At 40.6% G+C, this 16265-nt stretch overlaps 1 protein-coding gene across 1 annotated transcript; it reads left to right on the top strand.

Annotated features, from left to right (window-relative positions):
- The first annotated feature begins 105 nt into the window (after positions 1 to 105).
- On the top strand, positions 106 to 15959 carry LOC115197106 (cation channel sperm-associated protein 2). The gene is made up of 13 exons (XM_029758292.1): positions 106 to 628; positions 777 to 960; positions 1255 to 1428; positions 1827 to 1895; positions 4287 to 4459; positions 6486 to 6647; positions 11892 to 12016; positions 12322 to 12500; positions 12809 to 12908; positions 13420 to 13446; positions 13606 to 13691; positions 15243 to 15401; positions 15848 to 15959. Exons 1-13 carry the CDS (start codon positions 617 to 619, stop codon positions 15877 to 15879), a joined length of 1482 nt encoding a protein of 493 aa, XP_029614152.1. The 5' UTR covers positions 106 to 616; the 3' UTR covers positions 15880 to 15959.
- Positions 15960 to 16265: the final 306 nt, after the last annotated feature.

Genomic DNA, 16265 nt, shown 5'->3' with positions numbered 1-16265 from the left:
GTCTCACCATTGGATTTTGAACAGCGTCATACTGTCTGAATCAGCCAATAAGAGCCAGGCACACATGATTTCCTTGTTCACTACCAATCCCCATTCATTCCTTTATCATACTTAAATCGCAAAAAATAATACTGATGATATTGATCACAAGAGTTCAATTCATCTAAATACACAGCACAACAAACGTTATTTGTTGTGGGGAAAATATAAAATCACAGATATTAAAATAGTATGTGTTATAATGTTCATTGCTTATTCATTACTATTGGTAAATTGGGTTTTTCTTTCCAAACAAAAATGTTCTGTGTCAGATGATACAGTACTTTTACACGTATTAATCACTACAGTATTTTAAACTAAGAGCCGGACAGAGTTGATTGATTTATGAAGTACAGACAACATCAAACACGTTTTGATGAACGATGTAACAACAGGTGAGAGATTACGCTCTAGAACGATTATACTGTTGTGACGTCACACATAATAAAATACCATTTCGATTTATGACAAACTTGTGTTCTGTTGAAGGGAACATTTCAGTCATGTCAAACTGCTTAGGTGAAATCATGTCAAACTGCTTTCGTTTTGCTTAGCTGAACGATATTCATATAGACAAATGGGGACACAGGTAAGTAATAATTTAACAAGACTGTTTCATGTTGTGAGTTTATGGCTATCCAAATTGTCATATTAATGGCATTCTTTAAAAACTTTACTGTAAATTCAGGGTCTAATCACTGACAACAATTGCTGTAATTTGCATGGTCATTTTCCAGGAGCCCCCCTCCATGGATCTTCCCTCCTACAACAGCCATAATGAAAGGGGCAAGTCAACCACTGAGAAGTTCCTTCCCAGAGCAGAGGTGGTCAGGTCCAAACTCATCCAGAGCTTTTATCTGCTGGACCAGTTACAGGAGGAGCAGAGAGGAAGCCCCAAATACTGCACCAATGATGTTTTAGGTAGCCCACATAGCTTCCAATTTGGTCTGAATGAAATCGGCCTCAGTTGTTTTGAGATTAGAGGTGTTTGTCTGTGAAGAGATTTGTAGAAGTATGTTTACTTCAGATGATTACACACTTTGGTCCTGCTTGGCCTACACTTTACAATACAGGAAAACTGTGATTTTATCGTGTGTGTTGTTTTTAAGAGGCATTGCTAAATAACAAGGATGCTTTTCTCGTGTCTGTCTGTCTGTCTGTCTGTCTGTCTGTCTGTCTGTCTGTCTGTCATGTGTGTGTGTGTGTATTTGACAGACGAGGAGAACTACACCAGTCTGATGGGGAAGGACACACACCAGCTGGTGCGCTTCGAGATCTCCCCCCAGAGGGACAGCACCATCACCATGGACCGCCGTCGCCAGGGACGACTGGAGAACCTTCATGCCAACTATCCGCCCTTGAACATGTTTGCCCACTGGATTCTAGAGAGTATCCTTACACCCAGTCCTGAATGGAAAACCAAAGCCTTGGGTTTTAGTTGTACCTGTAAATGTAATGGAACTGCAGTGACGTAAAGTGATTAACCCTATAGATGCAAGCCATTTCAAAACAAACCCTAAACAAACTCTACCTATATATATAAACTCTTTTTTTATATATATATATATATATATATATATAAAAACCTTTTTGGGGGGGTGGGTTCTACTACAGTGATGTACTTGAGACTCATGTATGTCTTTTTTGTTGTTGTTTGGGCTCAAGAGTTTTTCAATGTTTTTCATGATTATTCATAGGAGCATTACAAGTGAACAAGTGTTTTTCTCAGGAAATAGCTTTGCACATATTCCTTTCAAGTGTGCTGTTTACTTGACAGAATTCTCTAGGTAAAATATTTATGAATATCATTGTCATCCTCATCATTCTGAACACCATTGTATTGGAGATACAAGCAGGTAAGAAAATATCAAAGTCTCTCATCATATCAATTCAATGTCAAATAATCATTAACATTTGTAATGCATTTTATCCCCTTATTTCCACAGCCGGGTGTATGAGCATTGACTGGAATTTTCAATGACATAAGATGTTTCACTACGTAGATTGAATGCCTACTATATTTCAAAGTGTACGGTCCGGGTCTGTTAGTGCTCCAGTCCCCCCTGTCATAGTTAGCAACAGAGGACATGGAAAGCATGTTATTTCCCGTAGAAATGGTTGTGTGGTCAATGTAAGTAACCTAATTTATGTTCCTCTAACTCCCCTGAATACCACTGTCATCCCAGCGATAACTCTTGTCAGCAGATAGCGCTTAGCTCGACCAGTGCAATTAGTTCCTATGTGAATTCCACAAATGGATACCCCCTCAGTTTTCAAATCAGTTAGAGGGCTTGGGCTGTTGCACATGAACGTCATGTCAAAGATGGACCTTCTTGATTTCAGGGTGCATGACACCTACCCTGATATTCTGTTCCTCACAAAGACCTGGCTCAGTGGTCTGATTATGAATACGGACATTGGAATTGGGGATTACAACACCTTCAGGTGTGATATCCTGAAAAAAAGACTGAGGGGTGGCTACACATGTGAAATCAATGCATGTTCTCTAAGTGTCACTATCCACAAAAAGTGTGAGTGTTTGGTTATAGATGTGGCTTTATGCCAAAATACTAACTTGTTTGTAGCAGGGATTTACTGCCGTCCTGCTGCATTGGCGGATGCTGTTGGTACTATTTCTGAGTATTTATAACATTTTATGTCATCTGAATTAGTTATGTTAGAAGATTTGAACCTGAATTGGCTTAACATGGCCTCTGATCATTTGAAGAATATTTGTCTGGACTATAACCTGACTCAACTAATCTCCAAACCTACACTGATTCATGTAAGAAACCCAGCAAAGTCCTCGTTGATTGACCTCATTTTGACAAATAGCTCCCACAAGTTCTTAAGTGACGTTTTGCTAATGACATCAGTGATCATTGCACGTATTAGAGATACGAAACAAAACACTTTGATCTTCATATAATTATGCAGATGAATTTAAAAAACTTAACTCCCCAAGTATCTCTTCAAGATCCTACTGTATGTTTTGCTCTGAGCTTTCCTCTATCGGCTGCATGCCTGACCCTAAACTGGCTCTATAACTTTTTTCATAAATGTTTATACTGTGTCTCTGTCACGGCTGTCTGTAAGAGGGAACCAAGGTGCAGCAGAGGATGTGCTCATCATTAGAATTTTAATTCAAAACAAACAAGAGAACACTACAAAATGAACAAAACGACAGCAAACAGTCCTGTTAGGCAAATACTCAAACAGAAACAATTACCCACAAAACCCAAAGGAAAAACATGCTCCTTATGTGTGACTCCCAATCAGCAGCAACGAGCTTCAGCTGTGCCTGATTGGGAGCCACACACGGCCCAAAACAAAGAAATACCAAAACATAGAAAAAGGAACATAGAACGCCCACCCAATGTAACACCCTGGCCTAACCAAAATAAAGAACAAAAAACCCCTCTCTATGGCCAGGGCGTTACAGTCTCTGGCAGACAAACTGACTCGGTAGCTGATTGGCAGTGTTTCAGGCAATTGAAAAATAGATACACTTCCTTAATTAAGAAAGCTAAATCAAGCTACTTTCTAAGTTCTATCTCAGACTCTGCTGGTGAGCCGTACAATTTTGGGAAAACAGTTAATGCGCTGAAACGTGGAAATTCCTCTCCTTCCCTGCCTAAGCAAATCGTGTCAGACTGGCGTCATTACTGAGAAAAATTAGATAAGCGATGCTTTTACTCAGCATTTTATCTCGGCAGGCTTTTAATTTGAAATAAATGGTGGTTTAACTGACCCTTGGTCAGTTAGTTGACTGCTCTTCCCTCTCCCAACCTCCAGTAGGCGCAATTAAAGATCTGTCAACTTCTAGTGAATCTTCTTCTACTGATTTTCTACTGAGATGTGCTTGATGTGTAAAAAAGTTATTTTTTTTAAATCCACTGGGGCTGATTTGCTTAATCCTTTCTTGCTGCATCTTTCTGCTACCCTGATTGCGGAATCATTGAAATATTTTATCTTGGGTGCTGTTCCTAGGGTTTGGAAGGCTACCCATGCGCACCATCTCAAAGGTGGTAACCCTTCCGACATTAATAACTATCACCCAATCTCAAAACTATTTTTCCTGGCAATTAAAAAAAAAAAATGTAATCAACACTCAGCTTAGATCTTTCTTCGCTTCAAAATGTATTCTAAGGTTTGCAGATGATTTATCTTTGCTTTAGCCAACTCATTGATTGTTGTTGGCTGGACAAGAAGCAGACCTGGCAACCTGACTATTCTTTCTGCCCAAGAGGTGTTTGACAACATGGACCCCAATCTGGAGATTGTGAAATTGGTTCTGGAAATGTTGGACTGGAGCATCCTGGCCATCTTCTTCCTGGAGATCGTATTGAAGTGGTTGGACAACTTCTGGAACTTCTGGAAAAGCACCTGGAATATCTTTGATTTTGCTGTTACCATGCTGGTAAGAGTCAAACCAGCAAGGAATTGAATAATGTGAATGTACTGTAGATGTGATGCAGATAGACGCACATAAATAAATACAAACCTATATATAGGCCTATGCATTATGTATATATACATACAGTGCCTTCAGAAAGTATTCAAACCCCTTGACATTTTCCACATTTTGTTGTGTTACAGCCAGAATTTAAACTATATTAAATTGAGATTTTGTGCCTACACACACAATACCCCATCATGTCAAAGTGGAATTATGTTTGTAGACATTTTTACAAATGCATAAAAAATGAAAAGCTGAAAATGTCTTGAGTCAATAAGTATTCAATCCCTTTGTTATGGCAAGCCTAAATAAGTTAAGGAGTAAAAATGTGCTTAACAAGTCACATACTCAATCAAATGTATTTATAAATCCCTTTTTACATCAGCTGATGTCATAAAGTGCTGTACAGAAACCCAGCCTAAAACTCCAAACAGCAAGCAATGCAGGTGTAGAAGTGCGGTGGCTAGGAAAAACTCCCTAGAAAGGCCAGAACCTAGGAAGAAACCTAGAGAGGAACCATGCTCTGAGGGGTGGCCAGTCCTATTCTGGCTGTGCCGGGTGGAGATAACAGTACATGACCAAGATGTTCAAACGTTCATAGATGACCAGCAGGGTCAAATAATAATTATCACAGTGGTTGTACAGGGTGCAACAGGTCAGCATCTCAGGAGTAAATGCCAGTTGGCTTTTCATAGCCGATCATTTAGAGTTAGAGACAGCAGGTGCGGTAGAGAGAGGGAGTCGAAAACAGCAGGTCCGGAACAAGGTAGCACGTCCGGTGAACAGGTCAGGGTTCCATAGCCGCAGGCAGAACAGTTGAGACTGAGGCAGCAGCACGACCAGGTGGACTGGGGACAGCAAGGAGTCATCAGGCCAGGTAGTCCTGAGGCATGGTCCTAGGGCTCAGGTCCTCCGAGAGAAGAGAAAGAGAGAGAATTAGAGGGAGCCTTCTTAAATTCACACAGGACACCAGATAAGACAGGAGAAATACTCCAGATATAACAGACTGACCCTAGCCCCCCAACACAAACTATTGCAGCATAATTACTGGAGGCTGAGACAGGAGGGGTCAGGAGACACTGTGGCCCCATCTGACTATACCCCTGGATAGGGCCAACCAGGCAGGATATAAGCCACCCAGTTCGCCAAACCACAGCCCCCACACCACTAGAGAGAACTTCAACCGCCAACTTGTCCTGAATACAAAGCGTTATGTTTGGGGCAAATCCAATATAACACATTACTGAGTACCACTCTCCATATTTTCAAGCATAGTGGTGGCTGCATCATGTTATGGGTACGCTTGTAATCGTTAAGGACTGGGGAGTTTTTCAGAATAAAATATAAAGCTGAATGGAGCTAAGCATAGGCAAAATCCTAGAGGAACACCTGGTTCAGTCAGCTTTCCACCAAACACTGGGAGATTAATTCCTCTTTCACCAGGACAATTCAGCGGGACAATAACTTAAAACACAAGGCCAAATCTACACTGGAGTCGCAGTGAAAGTTCCTGCGTGGCCAAGTTACAGTTTTGACTTAAAATCATCTTGAAAATCTATGGAAAGACTTGAAAATGGCTGTCTAGCAATGATCAACAACCAACTTGACTTAGTTTATATAATTTTATATTGTACAATCCAGGCACGCAAAGCTCTTAGAGACTTACCCAGAAAGACTAATTTCTGCCAAAGGTGATTCTATGCATTAACTCAGGGGTGTGGATACTTATATAAATGAGATATTTCTGTATTTCATTCTAGATAAATGTGCAGCAATTTCTAAAAACATGTTTTCACTTTGTCACGATGGGGTATTCTGTGTCGATGGGTGAGAAAAAAATTGATATTTAATCAATTTTGAATTCAGGCTGTAACACAACAAATGGAATCCGTGAATGGATGTGAATACTTTCTGAAGGCACTGTACATACAAGTCCAAATCCAAATCCCAGTTACAGTACTCAGGTTACCTCTCTCTCCTCCCCCAGTCTGTTATACCAGAGATCGTGAAGGTTTTCAAAGGGGTGGACACTGACGACTTGGAGATTGTGGCACTCCTAAAGAAGTTCCGTATCCTCCGCTCCCTGAAAATTATCTCTAAATTCAGGCAGATCCGCCTTATCGTGTTGGCCATCTCCAAAGCTTTCAAGGTAGGGAACCAACCATAGAATTACAGTATAATTATTATTCTATGTCTATGGATCCAACAGTTTTACACTCCCTCTGTATTGGTGTCAGCATTTATTGTGCAGTTAGAGACTGAGTGATACAGACTTTGGGAGTCGGACAAACATGAGTGACAAATTTTTCAAAGGTACGTGTGCACGAAAAGGACTCAACCTTGCGCGTCAGTTTTCACGCAAAGGTTGGCATTTATCAATTTCTACTTGACAGCAAAGTGTAAGTATTGGGGCAACAGGGTAGCCTAGTGGTTAGAGCATTGGGCTAGTAACCGAAAGGTTGCAAATTTGAATCCCCGAGCTGAAAAGGTACAAATCTGTCGTTCTGAACAAGGCAGTTATCCCACTGTTCCTAGGCCGTCATTGAAAATAAGAATTTGTTCTGACTTGCCTAGTTAAATAAAGGCAAAAAATCTCCACGTTCAGCTCATGCATACGCTCAACATCTAGTGGTTGATCAGTTGTATTGCAAGCAAATATAGTTATTTTTTGGGAAATGGAAGTGTTTGATGCATGGGAAATATAGAAATAGTAGACTAATAAAAACATTAAAAGGTAGGCCTAATGATAAAACATGCATTTGCTGTCAGTAGATCGCATTGCAGCAATTAGCCTAATATGTTTCTTTTACTTGTATTATATAGGCCTAAATCATAATCGTATTGCAGGGCATCTCTCCTTTCTGACATGACTTGCTTATTTCCGCTACACAACAAATTAGGCTAACATTTATCCATCGCTCAATAGCCAAGCATGCTTGAAAGTAATTAGTAGCCTACTTAAAATAATTGTGTGATAAGAGAGCGACATCATGGCCTGTAATCTCAGAGTTTATCCCAAGGCTGGAGATTATACCAAGGCTGTATAATTTATTTTGAAATTGTTCAAAATGGCAATCAGCCCTCCAGAATGCGCGGCCAGTATTTGGCACTCGCTATAGATGGCATGCATTTTTGGTTTGAAAAAGTCACTGCAAAGGATTTAAACACTCTGCTCATGGCCCAGTTCCAACATGTCCAAATTATACAGCAAATGAGAGTGTTTTTGTCAACATAAAAGGTGAATGGATGACGTTTTTCAGGCGGGTATGTGTCTGATTTATCAATGAAAACATGCATATATGTTGTGTGTGACAGTTTGATGAATCCCAATAATTTGTTGTGCACTTAAATCCTAGAATCTCCATGTACGCCAGATTTTAGTGAGACATTTACACAGGGTTGATAAATGAGGCCCCAGGCAGGTAACATGGTCAACTTCTAGCCATACTATTATCACATATGACTGCCAAGCACTTCTGGATATCAGATTGACAGTTACTAACCTCGATTTCAACTTCAAATACGACTTCAACTCAGACTCAGCTGTTCCACTGCTCATACTGGACCATATTTCTTTGTTCCATGGGCTACCAAAACGTGGGAGACGAGGTGGTGTCCTGGTGAAATTGAGGCGAAGAGAAAAACTGAAAGGCTTTTCGGTCTGTTCTATTGGCAAATGCCTAGTCACTCGAGAATAAGATGGATGAGCTTCGTTCCAGAGTCTCCTATTATAGAGACTTTAAATGCTGCAATATATGTCTTACTGAAATATCACATTTACATAAGTATTCAGACCCTTTATTCAGTACTTTGTTGAAGCACCTTTTGGCAGCGATTACAATCTTCTTGGGTATGACGCTACAAGCGTGGCACTGTATTTGGGGAGTTTCTCCCACTCTTCTCTGCAGATCCTCTCAAGTTCTGTCAGGTTGGATGGGGAGCGTCACTGCTCAGTTATTTTCAGAGATGTTCGATCTGGTTCAAGTCCGGGCTCTGGCTGGGACACTCAAGGACTTTCAGAGAATTGTCCCTAAAGCCACTCCTGCATTGTCTTGGCTGTGTGCTTACGGTTGTTGTCCTGTTGGAAGGTGAACCTTCGCCCCAGTCTGAGGTCTTGAGTGCTCTGGAGCAGGTTTTCATCAAGGATATCTCTGAAATGTCCTCCATTTAACTTTCCCTCGATCCTGACTAGTCTCCCAGTCCCTGCCACCAAAAAACATCCCCCACCGTAGGGATGGTGCCAGGTTTCCTCCAGATGTGAGGCTTGGAATTCAGGCCAAAGAGTTCACTCTTGGTTTCAATAGACCAGAGAATCTTGTTTCTCATGGTCTGAAAGTTCTTCAAGTGCCTTTTGGAAAACTCCAAGTGGGCTGTCATGTGCCTTTTACTGAGGAGTGGCTTCTGTCTGATCACTCTACCATAAATGCCTGATTGGTGGAATGCTGCAGAGATGGTTGTCTTTCTGGAAGGTTCTCCCATCTCCACAGAGGACCTCTAGAGCCCTGTCAGAGTGACCATCGGGTTCTTGGTCACCTCCCTGACCAAGGCCCTTCTCCCCGATTGCTCAGTTTGGCCAGCCGGCCAGCTCTAGGAAGAGTCTTGGTGGTTCCAAATTTCTTTCATTGAAGAATGATGCAGGCCATTTTGCACTTGGGGATCTTCAATGCTGCAGATATGCTTTGGTACCCTTCCCCAGAGATGTGCCTCGACACAATTCCATGTCTTGGAGCTCTACATGCAATTCCTTCGACCTCATGGCTTGGTTTTTGCTCTGACATGCACTGTCAACTGTGGGACCTTATACTCAGACCTCATACTTTTGTTTATGTAGTCTATTTACCTCAAATACATCATACCTCTGCACAGGTGTGTGCCTTTTCAAATTAATTGATGACAGGTGGACTCCAATAAAGTTGTAGAAACATCTCAAGGATGATCAATGGAAACAGGATGCACCTGAGCTCAATTGAGTCTCATAGCGATGGGTCTGAATACTTATTTAAATAAGGTATCTGTTTTTATTTGTAATGAATTTGCAAAAAATTTCTAAAAACCTATTTTTGCTTTGTCATTATGGGGTATTGTGTGTAGATTGATGAGCAATAAAATGTATTTAATACATTTTAGAATAAGGCTGTAACATAACAAAATGTGGAAAAAGTCAAGGGGGGTTGAATAGTTTCCGGATGCACTGTACATACCATATGCACACTCTATAACAAGTGCGCTGAGAGTCGGGAAGCAAGTTCATGAAGTGAGTGTTTCAATAAATAAGCGCAACTAAATACAAAACAAGAAACACAAACAACACACCGACATGACACTGGAACAGAAACAATAACACCTGGGGAAGGAACCAAATGGAGTGACATATATAGGGAAGGTAATCAGGGAAGTGATGGAGTCCAGGTGAGTCTGATGATGCGCAGGTGCGCGTAACGATGGTGACAGGTGTGTGTCATAACGAGCAGCCTGGTGACCTAGAGGCCGGAGAGGGAGCACACACTACATGGTCACTCCCCCAAATTCACATACACTACACACGGATACCGACACAACACAAACACACATGCATATTCACACACTCTTTATTTTACTCATATGATTATCTATCTGGATGCCTAGTCGCTTTACCCTGCCTTTATGTACATACACTATATATACAAAATGTGGACACCCCTTGAAATTAGTGAATTTGGCTATTTCAGTCACACCCGTTGCTAACAGGAGTATAAAATCGAGCACACAACCATGCAATTTCCATAGACAATCATTGGCAGTAGAATGGCCTCACTGAAAAGCTCAGTGACTTTAAACGTGGCACCATCATAGGATGCCACCTTTCCAACAAGTCAGTTCATGAAATTTCTTCCCTGCTAGAGCTGTCCCGGTCAACTGTAAGTGCTGTTATTGTGAAGTGGAAATGTCTAGGAGCAACAACGGCTCAGCAGCAAAGTGGTAGGCCACAGAACAGAACCCCCGAATGCTGAAACACGTAACGCGTAAAACTTGTCTGTCCTCAGTTGCAGCACTCACTACCAAGGTCCATACTGCTTCTGGAAGCTTCCGGAAGCAATGTCAGCACAAGAACTGTTCGTCGGGAGCTTCATGAAATGGGTTTCCATGGCTGAGTAGCCGCACTAGCCTAAGATCACCATGCTCAATGACAAATGTCGGCTGGAGTGGTGTAAAGCTTGCCGCCATTGGACTCTGGAGCAGTGAAAATGCATTCTGTGGAGTGATGAATCACGCTTCACCATCTGGCAGTCAGACGGACAAATCTGTGTTTGGCAGATTCCAGGAGAACGCTACCTGCCCCAATGCATAGTGCCAACTGTACAGTTTGGTGGAGGTGGAATAATGGTCTGGGGCTGTTTTTCATGGTTTGGGCTAGGTCCCTTAGTTCCACTGAAGGGAATCTTAACACTACAGTATACAATGACGTTCTAGACAATTCTGTACTCCCAACTTTGTGGCAACAGTTTGGGAAAGGCCCTTTCCTGTTTCAGCATGACAATGCCCTGTATACAAAGCGAGGACCATACAGAAATGGTTTGTCGAGATCGGTGGGGAAGAACTTGACTGGCCTGCACAGAGCCCTGACTTCAACCCCATCGAACACCTTTGGGACTAATCGGCCAACATCAGTGCCCGACCTAAGCAATGCTCTTGTGGCTGAATGGAAGCAAGTCCCCGCAGCAATGTTCCAACATCTAGTGGAAAGCCTTCCCAGAAGAGTGGAGGCTGTTATAGCAGAAAAGGGGGGATTAACTCCATATTAATGCCCATGATTTTGGAATGAGATGTTTGACGAGCAAGTATCCACATACTTTTGGTCATGTAGTGTATTTACCTGAAATACATCATACCTCTTCACATTGATCTGGTACTCCCTGTATATAGCTCCACATTGATCTGGTATTCCCTGTATATAGCTCCACATAGATCTGGTACTGGTACTCCCTGTATACAGCTCCACATTGATCTGGTACTGGTACTCCCTGTATATAGCTCCACATTGATCTGGTACTGGTACTCCCTATATATAGCTCCACATTGATCTGGTACTGGTACTTCCTGTATATAGCTCCACATTGATCTGGTGCTGGTACTTCCTGTATATAGCTCCATTCTTGTGTATTTTATTTGATTCCTTGTGTTAGTTACTATTTTATTTTGTATTATTATTTTTAAAGGTTCGTAAGCAAGCATTTCACTGTAAAGTCTGTACCAGTCGAATGTAATACATATGATTTGATTTGATTAGTCCTACCTGTATACATGTGTGGTCCTTTTGTGACCTGATGGAACATAGAAATGGCCCCACTGTTATGAAGTGCCTCTATTCTATACTATTCTACAGAAGGACGACAAAATATCTCTGTGTTTACAGGCTATGACCTTCATCTTCTTACTGCTGCTGGTGTTTGCTTATATCTTCGCTGTGGTTGGAGTCATCCTGTTCGAGAGTTACACTCGCTCCAACGTCGAGGGCCTGGTCTACAATATGAACTTTAAGTGTGTGACATTTGCTCTTACTATGAAAGCTTGATTTCTTTGGAAGTATTTAACAGTAGTATTTCTCTCATTCTCAGTTATGATAAGATAATATGATATTAATGTGAACAGTGGTCATTGAGAAACATGACATTTTCCTAAATCTCAGGCCTTCAAGAGTAGAATGCAAACACTTGATATTACATTACAGATAAGGTTAGAGTCCAACCAGTCAGAATCCATTTCTGTTAAGGAACAAAACCTACAGCCATGTTACATCTTTGAAGATTTTTGACACATTTTCATGAACTTTCATCATCTCCCAGAGATATCTACAACTCCTTCATCACCCTCTTCATCCTCTTCACCATGGATCACTGGTACGCTCTGCTCGCCGACACCCGCAAAGTTCCAGAACTGGACAAAGCCATATGTGGCCTATACATCATCCTCTGGCTCCTCATAGGCTCCTTCGTATTCCGCAATATCTTTGTGGGTATTATGGGTAGGTACTTTCCCGTAATGCTTTGATAAAGAGCATCCATTTAGCTATTTCATTTTCTTTTTTTATATTCTCAGACTTGACTGTTTGTGGGTCTTTATCTTTTATCTAGATATTTCACATTAAAATGGAAATTAAAAACGTTCTCTAACTTTGTGGGCCAGTTTGATATAAACGGTTTTATTTCATACTGTTCCAATGTCCATACTACTTGCATAAGTACTACTGAGCATGCAGTCTAAGTGGTACGCTAATGTGATAATGCTCAGATGTTTTTTACCTAATTGTCTGTTTCCTTTTTGTCCATCCAGTGAATAACTTCCAGGCCATCCGGAGTGACCTCTCTAAAGAGGTACAGCAGATTGAGATCCAGGCCAAAGCTGATCTCTTTAAAGCTGAGATCATAAACAGGTGAGGGTGGAGATGTTCTATTGGATGCTACAGACCGGTGTGATTGGCGAATAAGATGTAGCATTACAGTAAAGAAATGAAACAGTATTATCTTTTTCAAGATAGAACGTCTTTGATGTTGATGTTCACCATTACTTTCTGGGCCAATATGTGAGAAACTAACCAGTATATTACAGTGAGGGAAAAAAGTATTTGATCCCCTGCTGATTTTGTACGTTTGCCCACTGACAAAGAAATGATCAGTCTATGCAAATCAATTTATTTAACATTTTTGACATGCGTTTTTCTGGATTTTTTGGTTGTTATTCTGTCTCTCACTGTTCAAATAAACCTTCCATTAAAATTATAGACTGATCATTTCTTTGTCAGTGGGCAAACGTACAAAATCAGCAGGGGATCAAATACTTTTTTCCCTCACTGTACCTTTGTTTAGAATAAATATGTTCATGTCATTGAAATGTCTTTTGACAAATATCTTGAAAAATGTATGTTTTTGCTTTTCTTTTTGTAGGAGGATAAGTCATTTGAAATTTGCCAGGTAAGACAGTTTCTTTTAAGGTTTCATGTACGTTCTCGTCCCTGTCATATCGTAAAATGTATAAAACAATTTGATGTCGACACAATTGAATTAATTTCATTTAAATTCACAATTGAAAAAAGTTCAAGTTAGGTCTAATATATTCAAATATACATTTAGGCTGAGCAAAGTGGCAGAGGGTGATGAAGAGTCATTTTCCACTGAGGATCTACTAAAGTTTACAAGATGTAATATTCCAGAAAAAGGTGGGTTCTTTTCAAACCTAACCACCATTGGGACACCGTAATATACTCGTCATACTTTGAATAGGGACCATTTCTTTGTGATCCTAGAATGAGACAAAAGAGCAATTTATGTTATCTAAACATAGATATAGAAAACAGGAAAAAAACACAAAACACCACCTGTCACGCCCTGACCTACTCTACCATAGAAAATAACATCTTACTATGGTCAGGACGTGACAGAACTTGACAAAAAATGTTTTATTTCATTACTTTAACAGAACGTTTCCTAAAAGTTCACACATGGTTACATTTAATTACATTTTGATAATATTCTAAGAATGTTCTCTAAATGGTTTGACATTGGGAATGTTCTCAAATTGTTTAATGTTAAGAAACAATGGTCTTCTTTGGGAATTTCAGTACTTCAGCATAACGTTTCTTACAGGTTTCCTCATATTTCTATTTAAAGTAATGTTCTTAAATTGTTCAGAGAACTTTAAGAAACAACGATCTTTTGTCGGAATTTCAGTACAGAACATTCTGCACAAGTTCCCATGAGGTTCTATTTAATGTAATATTTTGACTACATTCTGGGAACATTCTCAAAAACAGTGTAACTTAAGCAATGTTCTCAGAACTTTCGGAGAATGTATGGTTCTCTTTTATGTCCGTTCTTGGTAATATTCTGGGAATGTTGTAAAAAAAATGGAATTCTAAATGTTACCAAAAACATTACCATCAATAAGCTCTAAATTCTGTTCTCAGAACATGGAGAAAACTTTCCATAAAAACCACAGAAACTTAGGTAACTTTCAGAGAACGCTCTAAGAATGTTATTTACATATACATTCCATTCTCAGCGTCAACAAAACTCTCTAATCCTCCATCTTAAGTGTGTGCAAGATCACACCTACTGTAATTGTAAGCAAACTTTCACTAATAACTAAACAAAACTTTCATAGCATTTACAGAATGTTCTCAGAATGTTATTTAATTACCTTCAAATAAACTATAATTTCTGTTCTCAGAGAGTTAATATAATCTCCCAGAAACTCAAGTGAAATGTTTTCAGAATCTCCCTGCAACCAAAAAAATAAACGTTCCCATAACAGTCTGGAATGTTTGGTTTTGTTCTAAGATCGTAAAAAAAAAATGTTCAGTTATACCCGTCAGGAAACTTAGGGCTCCGTTCCTGGAAACCAATCTGAAACCAAAAACACACGTTCCCACAACTTCCAAGGAACCAAATTTGTGTCAAAATGTTGGTGATACCCAATAAATCATAGGGAGTACATTTGGAGCGTGTGATGATATTTGGTACAGTACATCAATTCTGTTAAGAATTTTAGTGAACATACCAACATGCCCCGGACACTGAGATCTCATTACTATGATGCACTCTAAAAGAGTAGTCTGAGCCATCTGGATCATCATAAAGGCACCAAACTTAAAACAAACTGAAACAGAGAGGGTATCCCTGGACTCGTTTTCTGCTGCAAACAGTTTTACAGCATTTTTCTGTTTCATGCCCTAATGAACTGGTTTCCTCGTATTACCCCCCTCTGTTAGACTGGGAGTCGTACGTGGAGGAGAACATGAAGGTGATGCAGGAGCAGGAGGAGAACGAGAAGGTCACCTGGCCCCGGGATTCCCTTTTCAGGTACTTTGAGCTGCTGGAGATGCTCCAGCACAACCTGGACGAGAGGAAGAGGCTGCAGAACTTAGCAGGTAAGGAATCACACGGAGGAGGAGGAGGAGTAGTAGTCGTCCCCTCCCGGACTGTATTTAGATGGCGAAGAGACTAAAAGGTTTTGCACGTGGGGTGGGGGCCCCCCAACCAAATCTCTCATAGGGCCCCCAAAAGGCTAGAGATGGCACTGAGTGCAGATGAAGGAGATGAGATAGGGAGAGGAAACCACTTGAGACTATGCACTTTGTAATAGTCTTGATAGCCGAGACTAGTAGAAATGAGTCTGAACTATTGTAACAACAGCTCCCTTCTGAATAGGTTTCTTGTGTTTTTGTCAGATGCCTTAATCATGTAATAAGTATGCCTCATTTTAGAACCTCATTGTAAAGTACATAATAGACACAGTAGACCTACAGTATGTTTGAGTCAAAAAATGTTTTTCTCTCTGTCACTCTCCCTACTCTCTCTGTCTTCTCTGACACAGTTCAGGCTTTGCTAAACCTGCACGACTCATAGGACCCCACATCGACATCTATTCAGAAGAAGAAGAGCCACCATATTTTGAAGAAAATAAAACATGTTTTTTTCTCTTCCCAGTATTGTCAGTGTCCATGTTCAATTAGTCATCTAGTTTACCCTGATGTGGAGGGCAGAGAGAGCCAACGATAGCCTGGTTAAACCATACTGAATGCTGCGCTCACCTTTGTTTTACTTCACCTCAGTTTGGATGCCAGGCTAAGGCAATGAGGTCAAATATATTTATTCCTAGTAGTAGTCAACTTGAATGGTCTCACAGTTCCACCCAATATGTAATAGGGGGCACTCTTACACAGTGTCACTGAGCCCCCTGGGAGGTCATGCACCGTGTCCACCACAGTTCCCCTTAAGATTATTCCCTGCCA

The sequence above is a fragment of the Salmo trutta genome, chromosome 7, assembly GCF_901001165.1.
Source record: "Salmo trutta chromosome 7, fSalTru1.1, whole genome shotgun sequence".
Classification (NCBI taxonomy): Eukaryota; Metazoa; Chordata; class Actinopteri; order Salmoniformes; family Salmonidae; genus Salmo; species Salmo trutta.
The sequence above is the reverse complement of the archived record's forward strand: the minus strand, read 5'-3'. Positions and strand labels throughout refer to the sequence as shown.

What these genes read in the sequence shown, in the direction of transcription:
- LOC115197106 (XM_029758292.1), top strand. An exon ending in GTCTACAATATGAACTTTAA is followed by an intron (nt 12,017 to 12,321) that starts GTGTGTGACATT and finishes ATCATCTCCCAG; the next exon opens with AGATATCTACAACTCCTTCA. An exon ending in GAGGCTGCAGAACTTAGCAG is followed by an intron (nt 15,402 to 15,847) that starts GTAAGGAATCAC and finishes TCTCTGACACAG; the next exon opens with TTCAGGCTTTGCTAAACCTG.